Source organism: Geotrypetes seraphini, chromosome 5 (genome assembly GCF_902459505.1).
Source record: "Geotrypetes seraphini chromosome 5, aGeoSer1.1, whole genome shotgun sequence".
Lineage (NCBI taxonomy): Eukaryota > Metazoa > Chordata > Amphibia > Gymnophiona > Dermophiidae > Geotrypetes > Geotrypetes seraphini.
This window is the reverse complement of record NC_047088.1, coordinates 245,661,328-245,678,162: the sequence shown is the minus strand read 5'-3', so window position 1 is coordinate 245,678,162 and position 16,835 is coordinate 245,661,328. Positions and strand designations below refer to the sequence as shown.

General features: G+C 43.0%; 1 protein-coding gene across 6 annotated transcripts in view; it reads right to left on the bottom strand.

Moving 5' to 3' along the window:
• SLC12A8 (solute carrier family 12 member 8) overlaps positions 1 to 16,835 on the bottom strand; it is a 115,867-nt gene that overhangs the window by 17,800 nt on the left and 81,232 nt on the right. For all 6 annotated transcript variants that reach the window (XM_033946022.1, XM_033946027.1, XM_033946026.1 and 3 more), the window contains 2 exons: positions 12,375 to 12,521; positions 2,470 to 3,157 (listed from right to left, as the gene is read on the bottom strand). In XM_033946022.1, the coding sequence (XP_033801913.1) occupies positions 2,470 to 3,157; positions 12,375 to 12,521 (835 nt within the window). The remainder of the gene's footprint in view (positions 1 to 2,469; positions 3,158 to 12,374; positions 12,522 to 16,835) is intronic.

The window sequence follows — 16,835 nt, the reverse complement described above, 5'->3', positions numbered from 1 at the left end:
TACTTCTTCAAGCTGTGTCCATATGCACTCGCCTGCTGAGAAAAGGGTAACACACAAGTGATTCTAGAGTCAATTTCCTGAGACTTAGAGTACTCCAACAAACGTGCTCTAGGATTATATAAAGCTCTAGTATATGCATTTTTTACACATTTCTCTGGGTACCCTCTATCATATAATTTCTGTTTCAGCATAGTCGATTGACGTCTAAATTCGTCTTTAGTAGAACAAATTCTTCGATACCTCAGGAATTGAGAATGAGGTATCGAAGAATTTGTTCTACTAAAGACGAATTTAGACGTCAATCGACTATGCTGAAACAGAAATTATATGATAGAGGGTACCCAGAGAAATGTGTAAAAAATGCATATACTAGAGCTTTATATAATCCTAGAGCACGTTTGTTGGAGTACTCTAAGTCTCAGGAAATTGACTCTAGAATCACTTGTGTGTTACCCTTTTCTCAGCAGGCGAGTGCATATGGACACAGCTTGAAGAAGTACTGGAACTGTTTGGCAGTACATCCCTGTTTTCGGGAATGTTCAATGATGTTTGCCTTCTCACGAAATAAATGTATTCAAGATGAGCTTTGCCCTACTAGCAGAGTGGCAATAGAGGAGAATGAGCGCGGGGAGAGGCAGGTGGGGGGATTACATGACAAATGTGGACATTGCTCTGTATGTAGTATAATGGAGACGTGTTCATCTTTTGTGAACCCAGTGGATCAAAAACAGTATATTTTACATCATACTACAGATTGCAATAGCAGAGGAATTGTATATGTCATCAGATGTCCTTGTCAGAAGTTGTATGTAGGACAGACATCTAGACTGTTGAAGATACATCTTATAGAGCACCGTTCCTGTCTGCTGCGAGAACGGGCAGAAGCTCCGATGGTGCAACATTGTGTAGAGTTTAAACATTCCTTTGAAGATCTACGGTGCTGGGTTCTTGAACATGTGTCTCCTTCTGCTAGAGGGGGTGACTTCAAGCAATCACTACTTAAAAGAGAACAGCGTTGGATTTTTTGGTTACAAACCTGTGCTCCGATAGGTTTGAACAGTATTGTGGATTGGAAACCTTGGTTCTGTTGATGTTTTTGCAAATATTTTTGTGTATTTTTTGTTTTTTTGACTGTATTTCCAGTGCATGAGTGGAATTGAAAGGAATATGATGTCACCACGTGTGCGTGATGACGAGTGGATTTGCATATTAGCTTAGAACGCTGAGGGGCCATTTTGTGACAGGAGTGGAAGCGGGTGAATGGACGCTGTGGGTTAAGTAGCATTCTTTTTCTTTTTCTGTTTTGTGAAAACATTGTGGACTTAATCTGTTCTTTTTTTACAGCAAAATCCCTGACGAAGCATTATAGCGAAACAGGGAGCCCTGTTGGATGATTGTGGAAGTATTGCATTGGATATGCTTTAATTAGCCTTCAGCTGACTTCCCACGGAGCATTTTTTGTTCCTGCTTTCTAACCCCACGACTACGTCCAAACAGTTATCTATTCAGATAAGTGACCTTTATGACACTATTTATGAAAAATTATTTGAAAATTTAAACAAAAGTCATTAAAAGAAATGTGTGACTCTGAATATTAATAGAGTTTAAAGGAGTTTTTTGACCAAGGATGTGTCTGCCAGTTTAAAATTCTGTCTGAGACTGGCTTGTCTATTTGGGAAGCTTTTTTGGAGCCCCTGTTAGACACTGAGGTCTTTTTCTCCTTTTTGCATAGATTCTGAGACGTAGCCCTGGTTTTTGAGGGGTGTTTTTGTGAATTTGTTACAAAGAAAACATACATAATCATGTAAACACACATAATCAAGACAAGATAATACATTGACTCATCACAATAATCTGATGTATTAAAACTAGTACAAAACTAGTCAAATTTCAGTAAAATAGGCGATCAAAATCTGACCTTCAGTAAACTAGACTATGTTAGGTTAGATTAGATTCATTTTAAACACCCTGTGCCATCCTTCAGACCATTTATCCTCGGGGACACTTCTAGAAAGGCCAGGAAATAGAAGAGACATGAAAAGGCCAAGTCTGAGCACGGCTTGAGAAATTTATAAGGTACAGCAGCTTGAGTTTCTTAGACTTGCAATTCATAAATCTTAAAGCAGAGACATAAATCGATCACCTAATCCAAAACATACTATGCAATACAGAAAAGCACCAAGAAAAGGAAGCGAAATTCTTGAAAGGCATCTTCATGAAAATGCAACAAAGGAAGCCTGCGTTCCACAGAGCAGGATTCCCATCGGGAACGGTTAGGATGAACTCTGCTGTAAACCAATGAAGCAGAAATCATCTCTCTCAATCATAGAATGACAGTACAATTAAACTCAAATCTGACCTGGCTCAGCTGAAAGCAGCCGAGGGAGGCAGAATTTATGAGGAATTTCCCCTCCAAGGAAAATACAGATTGCCGCTTGTCTTCAGAACCATCACTTTGCTACGGTTTACCTTTGTTTCTCTGGCTTGGGAACTCTTGCATTTCAATTGATATCAGGGCTCCATTTTCTGTTAGCTGACGCTCATATTCTGGCTCGCTGCTGGTGGCTTCTGATAAGCTCGCATAGCCTTCCTTCTGATAAGCCTGCTCGGAAGATGTTGGTGCCTGTCCACCATCAGGCTCGGTCCTAGGCATGCTATTTTCTGGGGCAGCTGTAACGCTGTGGTCAAGATCCAAGAGAAAGCTGTCTTGCAAAGTTTGCTTTGCGGGCTTCCTCGTTTTGCTTGGTTTGAGTTTGTGTGTTAAAACCTTCCCACCTCCCCTTCTCGTTGTCTTTTCGCTTCCTTCTTTTTTGGCTGGTCTAAAGAGCTGGTCCATGTCCTTTGTGAATTCTAGCAACGTACCATCTGATCCACGGGGCAAAATGCCACTGGAGCCATAGCTAACGGATTTCTGGAACATCAATGGTTGAGCGCAGCTAGCAGACCTCGATTCCCCACGCTTCGAGCCTTTTTGCTTTTGTTGAAGGTTGTAGCTCATGCATACAGAAAAATAGGAGTAGTCTACAGCAATGTACGTCAACAGGAAGTTTATGGTAACTATTGGCGCTAAGACATTCACTTGTCCAACAAAGACGAAAGCCATGGTGATCAAACTCGTTAGGCAAATGGCAGCCACTGGGGTCTTGTTTGGCCCTCTCTGTTGGGACAACAATGAAAGAAAATCATTAACAATTCACTTCTTGGCACCAAACCAATCAAACTCTAGTATAGAGTCCTGCCAGTTCCTCCACTCACCTCCTCAGCCCTGAATCCAGAAAATATGTTGTTAGAAAAACATTCATTCTTTCTAATTTTATGAGAGTGAAATTTTTCAGCTTTATTCAGCTAAAGTTTAAAATTAATTTATGAATAGAAAAGAAACTCCATAATGTGCTCCCATTTCTCTAAACATACCTATTTGTCTGTTCCAAATGAATTCTAAGTTACTGGGCAGGCTTGCACAGCCTGTGTCACGTATATGGACATTCAGTTGAGGACGGGCTGGGGAGGGCTTCGATGGCTGGGATGGTTAAGATGAGCTGGAGTGTGCTTTGATGGAAACTCCAGTAGATGGAACCTATTCACACTACCGAGCAGGGCTCTGGGTTTCTGGTCCCAGAAATATCTAAGAAAAAGGACCATTTAAACTAAATAATGAATCCAGTTAGTTGGAAAATTGAGAGCTGCAGTTCTGTTGCTCTCATACCCCTTTAATTCAATATTTTTCAAACTTTAAATATTCACCTGATAGGATGGGCCCATTCTGTCTAAGCACACTGCAGGAATCAAATCAGATTCTCTTGGGAACAATGCCTTCTAATGGGTTGGTTTTAAGCATGCCATGATGGTCATGAATTTCACTCCTAGCCACGTGAGTTATTCAGTGACCATGCTCTTTCGTGGACGTTCATGGTTTTGCAGGAGAACAGCTTAAGAAATCTCAAATATATCTCCGCTTTGGTGGTTTTAACTGACAATGAAGATCGTTTTAGAAGGCTTCAGTGACAATTATACACCTAAAAAGTTGTTTATACTAGAGAATGACACGGTGACAAAATTCATCACCGTTTCCGTCCCCGCGGATAACCGCGGGAAATAATCCCATGTCATTTTCTAGTGTCTATTTCAACCTCAGTCCTTCTACACCAACATTCTTCAAAGCAAAGCTTGCGAGTCATTGGTTGTGCCCAATTATACTCTGATTCTTCCCTCTCTCCTTAAAGAATGACATGAAGATGGTTTCCCCGCGGTTATCCGCAGGGACGGGAACAGTGATGAATTTTGTCACCGTGTCATTCTCTAGTTTATACATATAAATAGGCTTAGCATATATATTTTAGGAGGTAAACATTAAAGGTTAGATTTTCTAGCAATGCACTACCACATTAACATAGTAACATAGTAAATGACGGCAGATAAAGACCTGAATGGTCCATCCAATCTGCCCATTAGTTATACCCATTAAAAATACATGATTAAATTAAATTATCTCTTCTTTGATATTTCTGAGTCATAGACTATAATGTCCACCTGGTATTGTCCTAGGTTCCAAATGTTGGCATCTAATCAAGCCATTGTGACATCACTGATGAGTTTGGCTCTTAAGCATTGGTGGAATGAGGCATTATGACATCACAATCTCAGCTCTGGAATGTTGCTACTTTTTGGGTTTCTGCCAGGTAACATAGTAAATGACAGCAGATAAAGACCTGGAATACTGCGTCCAACACTGGTCGCCATACATGAAAAAGGACATAGTACCAGTGGTGTACCTAAGGTATGTGGCAACCGGGGCCCGTCATTTTTTGACACCCCCCATGTAAAAAAATTTTTTTTGTAATAACCGTGAAACGGAATAAATGGTTAGAATAGAAACAGGCAGTGAAAATTTTCTTTTATTGAACCTCATATGTAACCATTATTCCAAGCATAACATAACATAAATTATGGTTGAATTGTCATGATATCAGAAGTACATATGGAGTAGTTGCAGGTGATGCTAGGGACAGTTCTGATTGTGTTAGTTCGGTTTTATGTGTTTTTTGAATAGAAGGGTTTTTATTTCTTTTTTGAAGGTTTTGTAGTCTGTGGTTGAGGTCAATAGGTTGTAGAGTTGGGGGTCGAGTGTTGCAGCTTGAATGGCTAGGAGGCTGTCGAACTGTTTTTTTCTTTTGACGTTTTTGGTTGGAGGGTGTGTGAATGGTGCGTGAGTTCTCCTATGTCTGGTTGAGGTGGATTGAATTATTTAGCTGAAGAAATTAGTTACCTCCCCCCTCCCCATTCCACACACATTATTTCTCTTCCATTTTTGTTCCCATTATAAAAAACACTGATAAGTTCCCAGAAAAAAAATACATTAAAATAAGAAGTGAAAACAAAGGACCCTACAGATAAGAACATAACATAAGAATAGCCTAACTGGGTCAGACCAATGGTCCATCATGCCCAGAAGCCCATTCTCATGGTAGCTAATCCAGGTCATTAGTACCTGGTCAAAATCCAAAGAGTAGCAACATTCCATGCTACCGATCCAGGGCAAGCAGACACTCCCCCCATGTCTTAATAACAGACTATGGACTTTTCCTCCAGGAATTTGTCCAAACCTTTCTTAAAATCAGCAACTCTATCTGCTTTTACTATAACTTCTGGCCACTTCATTTTTAAGCTTAGATCTTTCCTTCCAAACAGAGACTTTGCTAGATGTCAAATACAGAAAGAACAAGGTAACTTCACAAGGACTTAGCTGTGCAGGAAATGTGAGTCTCCTCATACACTCACCATATAGTGCAAAAATGTGCAAAGGTCTGGTTTTTTCTTTCGATCACTACATAGCCTAATGCCACACAAGAAGTGCTGTTACAAACATATTCTGAAGGTCAGTGCTAAGGTTAACAAAGTTTCCCTCCTTGGACCACAAGGAGATACTGACAAACCATTGGAAGAGATCCCAAAACAACTACCTAGGCACAACACCCAAAGACCCATTCGGTGTGTGAACCAGTTGAGTGGAGTGGACTAACTGGAGGTGGAAATGGGCCCGGAGTTTGCTCAGCAGAATTTCCCAGACCACCTCTTCCTCTCAACACATTGACAAACTGCCACCACCACCACCACTAGGAACACCTCACCAGGTAGGCCAGCAATGCTTATAAACTTTATAAAACACATTATTATATTTTCTTATAAAGCACATATTTTAACTGAACTCTCTGACATCTTCAGCCTTGCCATTCCACAAAAATAGAAGGAAGAAAAGTTCCCGTTTCCTGCTATCTCATGTCCCCGGCCTATACAATATTTTTCTTCTGCAGATCCTTCAAAAGTCTGACCAAATCCTCATTTCACTTGCATTATAAAGTACTGAGGATGCCGTCTCTCCCCAATCCCAGGTCCTAAAGTCTAAGACAGTAGTGCAAACTAGTGCTGCCCAATTCAGGAAAAAAAAAAAAAATTTGATTCGATTCAGCCTATTGAATTGGTTTTTCGATTCGATTTTCCTGCCCAATTGGGTGTTTGTTTATTTTTCAAACATCCTGGTGGGTTTATTATATAGCTTTTTCACCCCCCTTTGGCTTCTCCTAACCACACTGGCGCTGTGGTGTAAATAAAATAAAGAAACAAAAAGGACTTTTCCTCTCTCTGTTAAAGCCTAGCTCATGTTTGGGGTCTAACACCAGATCTGGCAGGATACACATTTCAAATCTGACATATTGTAATCACAAAACAGAAAATAAAATTAGTTTTTCTACCTTTTGTTGTCTTGTTATTTTTCAAATCTTGTTGGTCCAAGGCTCTGGTTGCCTTCTGATAACTTGCTTGCCAGGGTTTCCTTCTTTCTTCTTTCTGCATGCTAACCATCCATCTGCCATCTATGTCCTCCCCTTCCGTTTCCCTTCCCTCCCTAGGAGGTCTGGCAGTCTCTCTCCACAGATCCATCTTTTCTTAACTACCCTTTCATCCAGCATCTTCTTAACTACCCTTTCATCCAGCATCTCTCCCTCCTTCCCCACCACCCCAGGGTCCACCATCTCTCCCTTTCTTTTCCCAACTACCCTCCTATCCAGTATCTCTATCCCCCTCCATACCATCCCTTGTGTTCAACTTCTCTCCCTTTCTGTTCCTTCCCTCCCTAAAACCCATGGTCCTTCATCTCTCTCCCTCTCCTCTATTTTCAGACCCATTATTTCTTCCCACCCAAAGTCCAGCATATGCGCGCCTCTTTGAACCCCTCCGTGTACTTCTACACCAGGGCCCCCCTTCCCCTGAAGGCCTGTACCCCCCTTAAAGGTCTGCATCCCACCCCTGAAGGCCTGTCCCCCCCTTGAAGGCCTGCACTCCCCCCTGAAGGCCTGTCCCCCCCCCTTGAAGGCCTGCCTGCCTGTCCCCCTTGAAGGCCTGTCCCTCCCTTGAAGGCCTGCCTGTCTATCCCCCTTGAAGGCCTGTCCCCTTGAAGGCCAGCCTGCCTGTCCCCCTTGAAGGCCTGTCCCCCCCCTTAAAGGCCTGCCCCCCCCTTGAAGGCCTGCCTGCCTGTCCCCCTTGAAGGCTTGTCCTCCCCACTTGAAGGCCTGTCCCCCCCTTGAAGGCCTGTCTGTCTGTCCCCCTTGAAGGCCTGTCCCCCCCCTTGAAGGCCTGCCTGCCTGTCCCCCTGAAGGCCTGTCCCCCCCTTGAAGGCCTGTCCCCCCTTGAAGGCCTATCTGTCTGAAACCTTTGAAGGCCTGTTCCCCCTTGAAGGCCTGTCCCCCCCCCTTGAAGGCCTGTCCCTCCCTTGAAGTGGTAGAAATCTGGAATGCTCTTCCAGAGGTTGCTATAGGGGAAAGCACCCTTTAAGGATTCAAGAAAAGGTTAGATAAGTTCCTGCTGGAACAGAACATATGCAGCTCCTGATTGGTTAAGGCCCGACTTAGTGCAGGAAGAGGCGGTTGGAGCATACAGCGAGTGATTTCCTGCACTCGCCGGTGCTCCGGCTGCTCTCTCCTGCCTCTCCCACTGCCCTCTCCAGTCTCCCCCATGAAAAACTGTATTCGCAGTTTTTCAAGATTCACACATTTAAGTTGTAAATGTGACACAGACTCATGTATATCTTGAATGAAGCTGTACGTTTTTGCACATGCTTTTTGTAAAATGGCTATTCTTGCTCTGTGGCAGAAACACACCTGCTCCTGAACATCCTTATATGTATTCTATAAAAGGCTCCATATTCAGCAAGCCTTTTATAAAATACTAGTCTTTAAGCCCATAACATTAACAGGTGCTAGAAAATATGTCTGTCTTTCTTTCTTTCTGTCTCTCTCCCTCCCACTATTTGTCTTTCTTTCTATCTGTCTCTCTCCCTGCCCCCTATGCAGCAGCATTTCTCTCCCCCCTCCATTTCCCTGTTCAGCATTCTCTCCCCCCCAGTTAACACACACAAAATTGGCAGTCTGTATTAGGAGCGATGCCTATTAGTCTAGTTAGTGAGCCTGAATATAAAAAAGCTAAGCAGTTAAATTGAACCGGTTCACTTAATTTTGTCTGCTGAATGTACCCTGCATACTACGGTCAAAGGCAAGAAGCAAATGCTTCTGCTGGATTAGCATGCGGAAGAGCTGTGAATGTTCACCCAGAATCGTGAAAGCAGATGTGAACTAAAGATAGTTTTTATTGATCATCTTTTTTCTTTTAGACACGCGGCCAGATCCAGCCGGGGAAGAAGCCTCCAATTCTTATCACAGATCTACAGTTTTTATTACAAAAAAATACCAAGAGCATGTACAAACTTACAGAAGCAGAAACAGATACTTTCCTCGATGAAGTCTTCACCATCCTAGTTCCTGGGGTTTGGACTTTTTGCTACCTTTCGCTTGCCGAGATCACAATAATTACTGGCCACAGGACAGTTCTGGCAGGATGTGGTACTGCCAAATGTCCCCGTGCTTCCCTCTATTTGCCCGCCGTGCCAAAGACCTTGCTAAGGGAAGTTCCTTACGCATTTGTTTTTGCCGAAGTTTAAATTTTGAAGGTGCCATGGCGGCTCCCCTCACTGCAGCGGCGCAGTCTTGGTAGAGGATCGCTGGCCAACAGCGCTCAGCCGCACCGTGGGAGAGCCGGGGGAGGAAGGCCGTCGCAGCCTCGCGCCTCCCCACCAGCTCTGTAAATATATCTTAAGTATGAGAGAGGGGCCTTGAAAGCTGGGGAATAGAAAACAAACGGAGTTGTGGGCGAAAGTAAAAGGTACTGAGCTTTCCTGATGTCCTATTTGCTGGCTCCGGCTGACAAAGTTCATTTTTTAGTTCAAAGCCGACGCCGCAGCTCCTCTCTCGATCCCCGCCTGGTGCAGTTTGAGAGAGGAGCCGCGGCAGCGGCTTTGAGTTAAAAAATGGCGAGGAGGGTCTCCGCCGCTGTCACGCCAACCCGCTGCCGAGTCAGCCAATGGACATCACCCTTGTGGCTGGCGTTGTGAAGGGGCGGCGTGGTGCGGCCTGCTCTGAGGGGGGAAGTCTGCTGTCTTTTCCACCTCCAGTGACATAGTAAGTGCGCATGCACGCTCTTGCCGGCACATCCTGACAGATCAGATCTCAGGGAACACGCGGTGAGAGTGCGCATGCACGCTTAGCATTTTATTATTATAGATCAATAGAATTCTGAACACTCCAATCCCTTTCCTAACCTAGACGCCCTATGCAAAAGGGGGCTTACCATAAGTAAGTGTCACTACTGGCTGTGTGTACTTGTGAAATACTGCACAGCATACAGAAAGAATGTCCTTCCCTTAATCCCAAAGCACACTGAAGGCAATAAATCAGTTGTGAAAGTGGAAAGTGAGAAGCAGAATCCAGGAACGCAGACAAGTATGACCGCTAAACAAAAAGGTGGCGATATTACTGCAGGGGCCGCAACACCCGTGCTCTGTTCCCAGCCCTGACAATTACCCCTGGGACTGACAAGATGGCTGGAGCACTCTGGGGCAATACGCCTAGCCCCTGGGAGGGAATCTTGATGTTACTCTGCAGCAACATCTATTAGCTGATCAAAAGGCTCAAACAGTTGACGTGAACCCAGTCTGTGACCTTTATGTACAATGCTATCATTACTACGGTGCCCAGACTCCAATAGGGGATCAGCAAGAAGTTGGAGGTCTCTGAAGTTTACATGGTAAATGTCGACAGAGAGAGACGTGCACAATATGAATGCTTAATTTTGATGTTTTGAGCAACGTTTGAATGACACAAGAGGTCAACAGTATTTTCTAAGCACTTGATTTTGCGAAAAGAATGCAAATTTTCTATCAATTTTGATGAACACATGAGAGACATTTTTGATTGGAGGTGAGGAGGTTTTTATTCCGATGAGTTTGCTCCTTACGTTTAATGGATCTGCTTGCAAAAAGGCGTGTTGCAGCAGGTGGGAGTCTAAGGCTTTTCCTCCTCTTCCGAGAATCAATTACGTGAAAAACGATAACCGTCATCATTTGCTATACTACTGTTTGTTCCTTGATACTTACATTCTGGAAATCCATTTGGGGTCAAATTATTATGATATTGGAAGTCCCATTATCGTTGTCACATAATGTAATATTGTTTGGAACTATTTTATTACCCAAAAGACCAATCAATGCAAACCAGAATAAATTGCTCCTCATCATGACAGGAGTAGCCATGCAGCTGATAATGAAAAATTGGAAAAGTTGGGATAACTTAAATTATAGTTTCTGGTGGGAATCCTTATGCCAGATTTATAAGTTTGAAAAAATATTAATTCTTTACAGAGGGGACACCACAGCAAATTCAAGGAAATTTGGGGCCTGTTAACAAAGTATTGTAAGATATGATTGTGAACTATGAACAATATTTCCCTTTGATTCGTGAAAGATGCAGGAGGGACGGGGGAGGGTTAGGGTGGGAGGGGGGGTTTAAACAGCTTTAAATTATTTGTTGGAATAAAATGAAATATGTAATATTACTTGATTGTTCAACTGTTTGCACTATGTACTTGATTTTAAAAACGAATAAAGAATTAACCCCCCCCCCCCCAATAACCGTTTTCTATCACAGACACTATTGATATCACATCTTTGATGTTACAAGGGACTGGCGGTGTTTTATTCTTTCCCCAGTTTTTAGGTAGGAGCATGGGTTTGCAAACTCACATAGTGTTTTTCTGCTACTTCAGCTTGTCTGCGGTGTTCTTTGCTCACACGTTTAAAGACAATAGACTGTTTTCAGTCCAATTCTTTATATGTGAGTTTGCAAACCATTGGACCCCTGAGGAAGGAGTGTTTGCCGAAACACGGACCATGTGGGGTCTGGTTGAATTTTTATCATTGTACTTTTTAAATTGAATTTTCATGGTTTTATATGTCAGTGTTTAATAAATTATCTCCAGAACATCTGTATCCACAGTTTTTTGTTTTTGTTTTCATCGGTGGATTGTTTTCACTGTGGATCATCGGGTCTCCCCATTTTTCTTTGTTGGGCAGATTAGATGAGCCATTTGGCCTTTATCTGCCATCATGTTACAATGTTTCTATAACCATAAAGCTCTATGACCTCACAATGCAGGTGTAAAGAGCCTTAGCCTATAGGAAGAGGAGATGCAAATGTTAAGAGCCTTAGCCAATAAGGAGAGAGATAATGGTTACTGCAGATGGGCATTTTTTTGCTACTTCAGCTTGTCTGCGGTGTTCTTTGCTCACACGTTTAAAGACAATAGACTGTTTTCAGTCCAATTCTTTATATGTGAGTTTGCAAACCATTGGACCCCTGAGGAAGGCGTGTTTGCCGAAACACGGACCGTGTAGGGTCCGGTTGGATTTTTATCACTGTATTTTTTTATCATTGTACTTTTTAAATTGAATTTTCATGGTTTTATATGTCAGTGTTTAATAAATTATCTCCAGAACATCTGTATCCACAGTTTTTGTTTTCATTGGTGGATTGTTTTCACTGTGGATCATTGGGTCTCCCCATTTTTCTTTGTTGTAATACTATGTTTGCCATCCTACGCTCATGCTGTGTCTCACCACACCATCTTTTGTCAAATTATGTTTTACCATGTCTTGTTAATTATGTTTTGCCATCACTTTGTATAAATACGCTTTATTATGTATGTAAACTAGTAACCCGTTCTGAGCTCTTTTGGGAGGACGGGATATAATAACCAAACAAATAAATCAGATTTATGGTGCATTTATCTGAAATGAAGGCTGAAGCGATGACTTTAATTAGACAAATGCTGAATGATTGAATTAAAAAAAAAAAAATTGTCAATACTAGTCACACCTATATCCGCTGACCCTTCATTAATTCTGGGTCACTTGCTTCAATTTTCTGCCTCAGTAAAGTCAAAACAAAATGTCACAACCGTCACAAGGGAAGTCTTTTCATTTACCGACTCACCCCATTTCCAAGGAAGGAGAAGCTCGGGATGACCTTCTCTTGAGCAATGCACTGAAGGATTCTTGGTGCTCCATATAAACCTCCCATGCAAGACGCCAGGGATGAAATGTATAGCCCCAAAAGAAACAAGAAGCCCACCAAAGACACCTGATAAGAAGTCAGAAAGAAAAAAAAAAAGGGCATCATTAGCGTTTTACAATTATTTTGGTTAACTTATCAGCCTTATACAATTATTACATTGCTGAAGCCCCATTTCAGCACAAGAGGTCTATAAAATACCGAAGTAGTGATATATGGATACACGTGAATCATTTGTTGACTCTACTACTATTTATCATTTCTATAGCGCTGAAAGGCATACGCAGCACTGTACATTAAATATTCAAGATGGTCCCTGCTCAGAAGAGCTTACAATCTAATATGGGCAGACAGACAGGAAGTCTCAGGATTGGGGATTTTCTGGAAGAAGGAATGATACATTGGGTGTAGGTATCTGACAGTGAGTAGGAGTTACGAGTTGAAAGCAGCTTTAAAAAAAAAAGTGGGTGTTTAGCTTGGATTTGAACACTGCTAGAGATGGAGCATGACGTATTGACTCTGGCAGCCTGTTCCAGGCATACAGCGCATCAGGAAAGAAGGGACAGAGTCTGGAGTTGGTGGTGAAGGTAAAGGGTACAGATAAAAGGGACTTACCCGATGAACGAGGAGAGATACTCAGGGGCATACAGAGCGAAAGCACTTGTAAGTCAGTAAGAGGAGTTTGAACTGTATTCGGGAACAGTTGGAGAGTCAATGAAGTGACTTGAGGAGTGGGGGATAATGTAAGCATGGTGGCTCTCATGGAATATGAGCCATGCAGCAGCATTTTTAACAGATTGAAGGGGTGAGAGACGGATGAGCGGGAGAGATGAAAGAAGTGCATTGCAGTAGTCTAAGCAAGATGTAATGAGAGTGTGGACAAGAGTTTTGGTAACATGCTCGGAGAGCAGAAGTCAGATTTTGGTAATATTATAGAGGAGGAAGTGACAGGTTTTTGCAGTTTGTTGGATCTGAGCAGAAAAGGAAAGCGAGGAGTCAAAGATCACCCTGAGGTTGCGAGCTGACGAGACAGGGAAGAGCAGAGTGTTATCCACAGAAATAGAGAACGGGGGGAGGGGGGTTGATGCATGGAATATTCTCCCAGTAGAGGTGGTGGAGAAAAAGACTGTGTCTGAATTCAAGAAAGCGTGGGACAGGCTGGGCAGACTGGATGGGCCATTTGGTCTTTATCTGCCTTCATGTTTCTACAACCACAAAGCTCTATGACATCACAATGCAGGTGTAAAGAGCCTTAGCCAATAGGGAGACGAGGAGATAGTGGATGCTGTGGATGGGCAGACTGGATGGACCATTTAGCCTTTATCTGCCATCATGTTACTATGTTTCTATAACCACAAAGCTCTATGACATCACAATGTAGGTGTAAAGAGCCTTAGCCTATAGGAAGAGGAGATGCAAATGTTAAGAGCCTTAGCCAATAGGGAGAGGAGGAGATAATGGATGCTGCAGATGGGGAGTCTGGATGGGCTATTTGGCCTTTATCTGCTGTTATGTTTCGCCATGTCTCTATGATTAGGTGCCCAATTTTGCTGTTACAGAAAACTAACTTAGTGCCTAGATTTTGGGTGCCTAATTTTAACACACTTTATAGAATTGCTTCCTTCCTGTGTTGCTTTCTTTCTTTGATTTCAACACTACATGTGTGCCATTAAATTTGTATATTTCATTTAGATAACAAAGTTCAATTATCTTATGCAACCAGATCATTAACTTCAGACTTTGACATCCTCATTAATAAGAGTCACTCAACCCATCTCCCTCAATAAAAAAATATGAATGGTTCAATTTAATAACACAGAATACCCATTTGGCAAGAGCTCTACATCATTTTCCTGTCTCCTGTATTCAGCCTGCAGCGCAAATGACTTTATGCTAATCACAGCTGTGCCGGGTTTGGGCTGTTTTGTATTTCTCTGACAAATCACAATCACTGGAAAACAAATCACACACACGCGCGCTGTGCCCGCGCTTGTCAAAATATTTGCTTCTGCTGGTGAATTTCCAAGCAGTAATATCTACAATGCGGTGTCTGATATCGTTAGCAGAGTACATCATCTGAAAGTTGAAAACATCAGATTCGATCAGGTCCCTATGCATTGTGTAATTCATGTAACTGCATGCTCTGAAATGCCAAGGGGCCCATTAAAATGCCTTTGTGAAAAGAATACATTTGAATTTACTGCACTGCATTGATTTTTTAACTTCTGACTTTTTCTCTTGGACAAAATAACACTGCATTGACTATGGCTACTGGTGGGAGGGAAGGGAAGGAGTTACTTATCATTCTTAAATCGATAACACTGTTTTCATGGGTTGACATCATTCTTTTGCCTATTTGTTACTACACTTCTCCCTTCCAATCCATGGGTTTAGGACTCGTGACTTCGGTTATTCACAAGTCTCTGCCTCCTGGACGATTGCAAGTTTTAAAGGCCGACTCTGATCCACCCCCGCCTCCCTCCTGCGTCCCGGACCTCTCCAGGCCTTACCTGGTGGTCTAGCGGTGAAGTGGGGCTGGAGCGATCTTCCTACGCTCCTGCCCCATGCAAAGCCGTCAACAAAAGGGGCTGCCGTGAGCTCCCGTGGTCTCATGAGACTACAACAGGAACTCGTGGCAGCCGTTTTTGTTGGTGGCTCTGCACGAAGCAGAAGTGTAGGAAGATCGCTTCTCCCCTGCTTCACCGCTGGACCACCAGGTAAGGTCTGGAAAGGTCCGGGACGCAGGAGGGTGGCGGGGGTGGGTCAGAGTCGGCCCTAAAAGTTATTCGCAATTTTCCATATTCGCGGGTCGGCTCTGTCCCTAACCCCCACAAATACGGAGGGAGAAGTGTACTACTACTAATCGTTTCTATAGCACTCCTGGATATATACAGTGCTGTACATAAAAACATAGAAGAGAGTCCCTGCTCAAAAGAGCTTACAATCTAGTCAAGACAGACAAATTGGACAAGAAGGTACATGAATACACTGTGCCCAGGTGGGGGAATTACAGAGGGAGTAGCAAGATTCCAAGCAGAATCCCCAAAGAGTGGCAACATTCCATGGGGAATCCCCAAAGAGTGGAAGCATTCCAAGCAGAATCCCCAAAGAGTAGCAACGTTCCATGCAGAATCCCCAAAGAGTAGCAACATTCTATGCGGAATCCCCAAAGAATGGAAACATTCCATGCAGAATCCCCAAAGAGTAGCAACATTCCATGCGGAATCCCCAAAGAGTAGCAACATTCCATACGGAATCCCCAAAGAGTAGCAACATTCCATGCAGAATCCCTAAAGAGTACTACTACTAATCATTTCTATAGTGCTACTAGACATACGCAGTGCTGTACATCAAAACACAGAAGAGACAGTCCCTGCTCAAAAGAGCTTACGATCTAGACATAATGGACAAGAAGGTGCATCAACACACTGTGCTCAGGTGGGGGAATTACAGAGGGAATAAGACAGATATTGGTGCTTAGCAGGTGGGCTGGAGTTTGGAATCGATGGCAGCTTCAAAGAAGTGAACTTTGAGCCTGGATTTGAATACTGCCAGTGACGGAGCCTCACGTATCGAGTCAGGCAGTTTGTTCCAGGCATAGGGTGCAGCAAAGGCAGAAGGGCCAGAGTCTGGAGTTCGCTGTCCTTTGGGCCTGCGGCTGTCCCTGCTCCAGCGGACTTCAAAATCAGCTAAGACCTGCCCTCCTCTTTGGCTGTCTTGCTTGGACTGCTTTGGGTCTTTGAATTGTCATATCTTTACTATTTAATAATTGTTTTCTCAGGTACTTTAGCTAGATTGTGAGCCTTCGGGACAGTTAGGGAATTTCCCAAGTACCTAATTATATTTTATTGTAACCCGTTCTGAGCTTCTGGGGAGGACGGGCTATAAAAATGAAGAAATAAATAGAGAAGGCTACAAATAAGAGAGACTTATCTGATGAGTGGATGCACTCATTGAATTCCTGACACAAACCACTAGAAACGAAAGCAGAAAAATACTGTAATAACTAAAAACACTTCTACTTGTCATCAAAAACAAAACAGGTGCATACGTGTAGAAGAACATAAGAATTGCCTTAAATGGATCACACCAATGGTTATCTAGCCCAGTATCCAGTCTTCACGGAGGCCAATCCAAGTCACAAGTGCCTAGCCAAAACCCTAATAGTAGCAGCATCCCAGAGCTGAGATTGTGATGTCATAATGCCTCATTCCACCAATGCCTAAGAGCCAACCTCATCAGTGATGTCACAATGGTTTGATTGTCCTATACTTGGCTAACATAAGAACATAAGAATAGCCTTATTGGGTCAGTTCAATGGTCCATCTAGTCCAGTATCCCGTCTTCATGGAGGCCAATCCAAGTGACAAGGGCCTAGCTAAA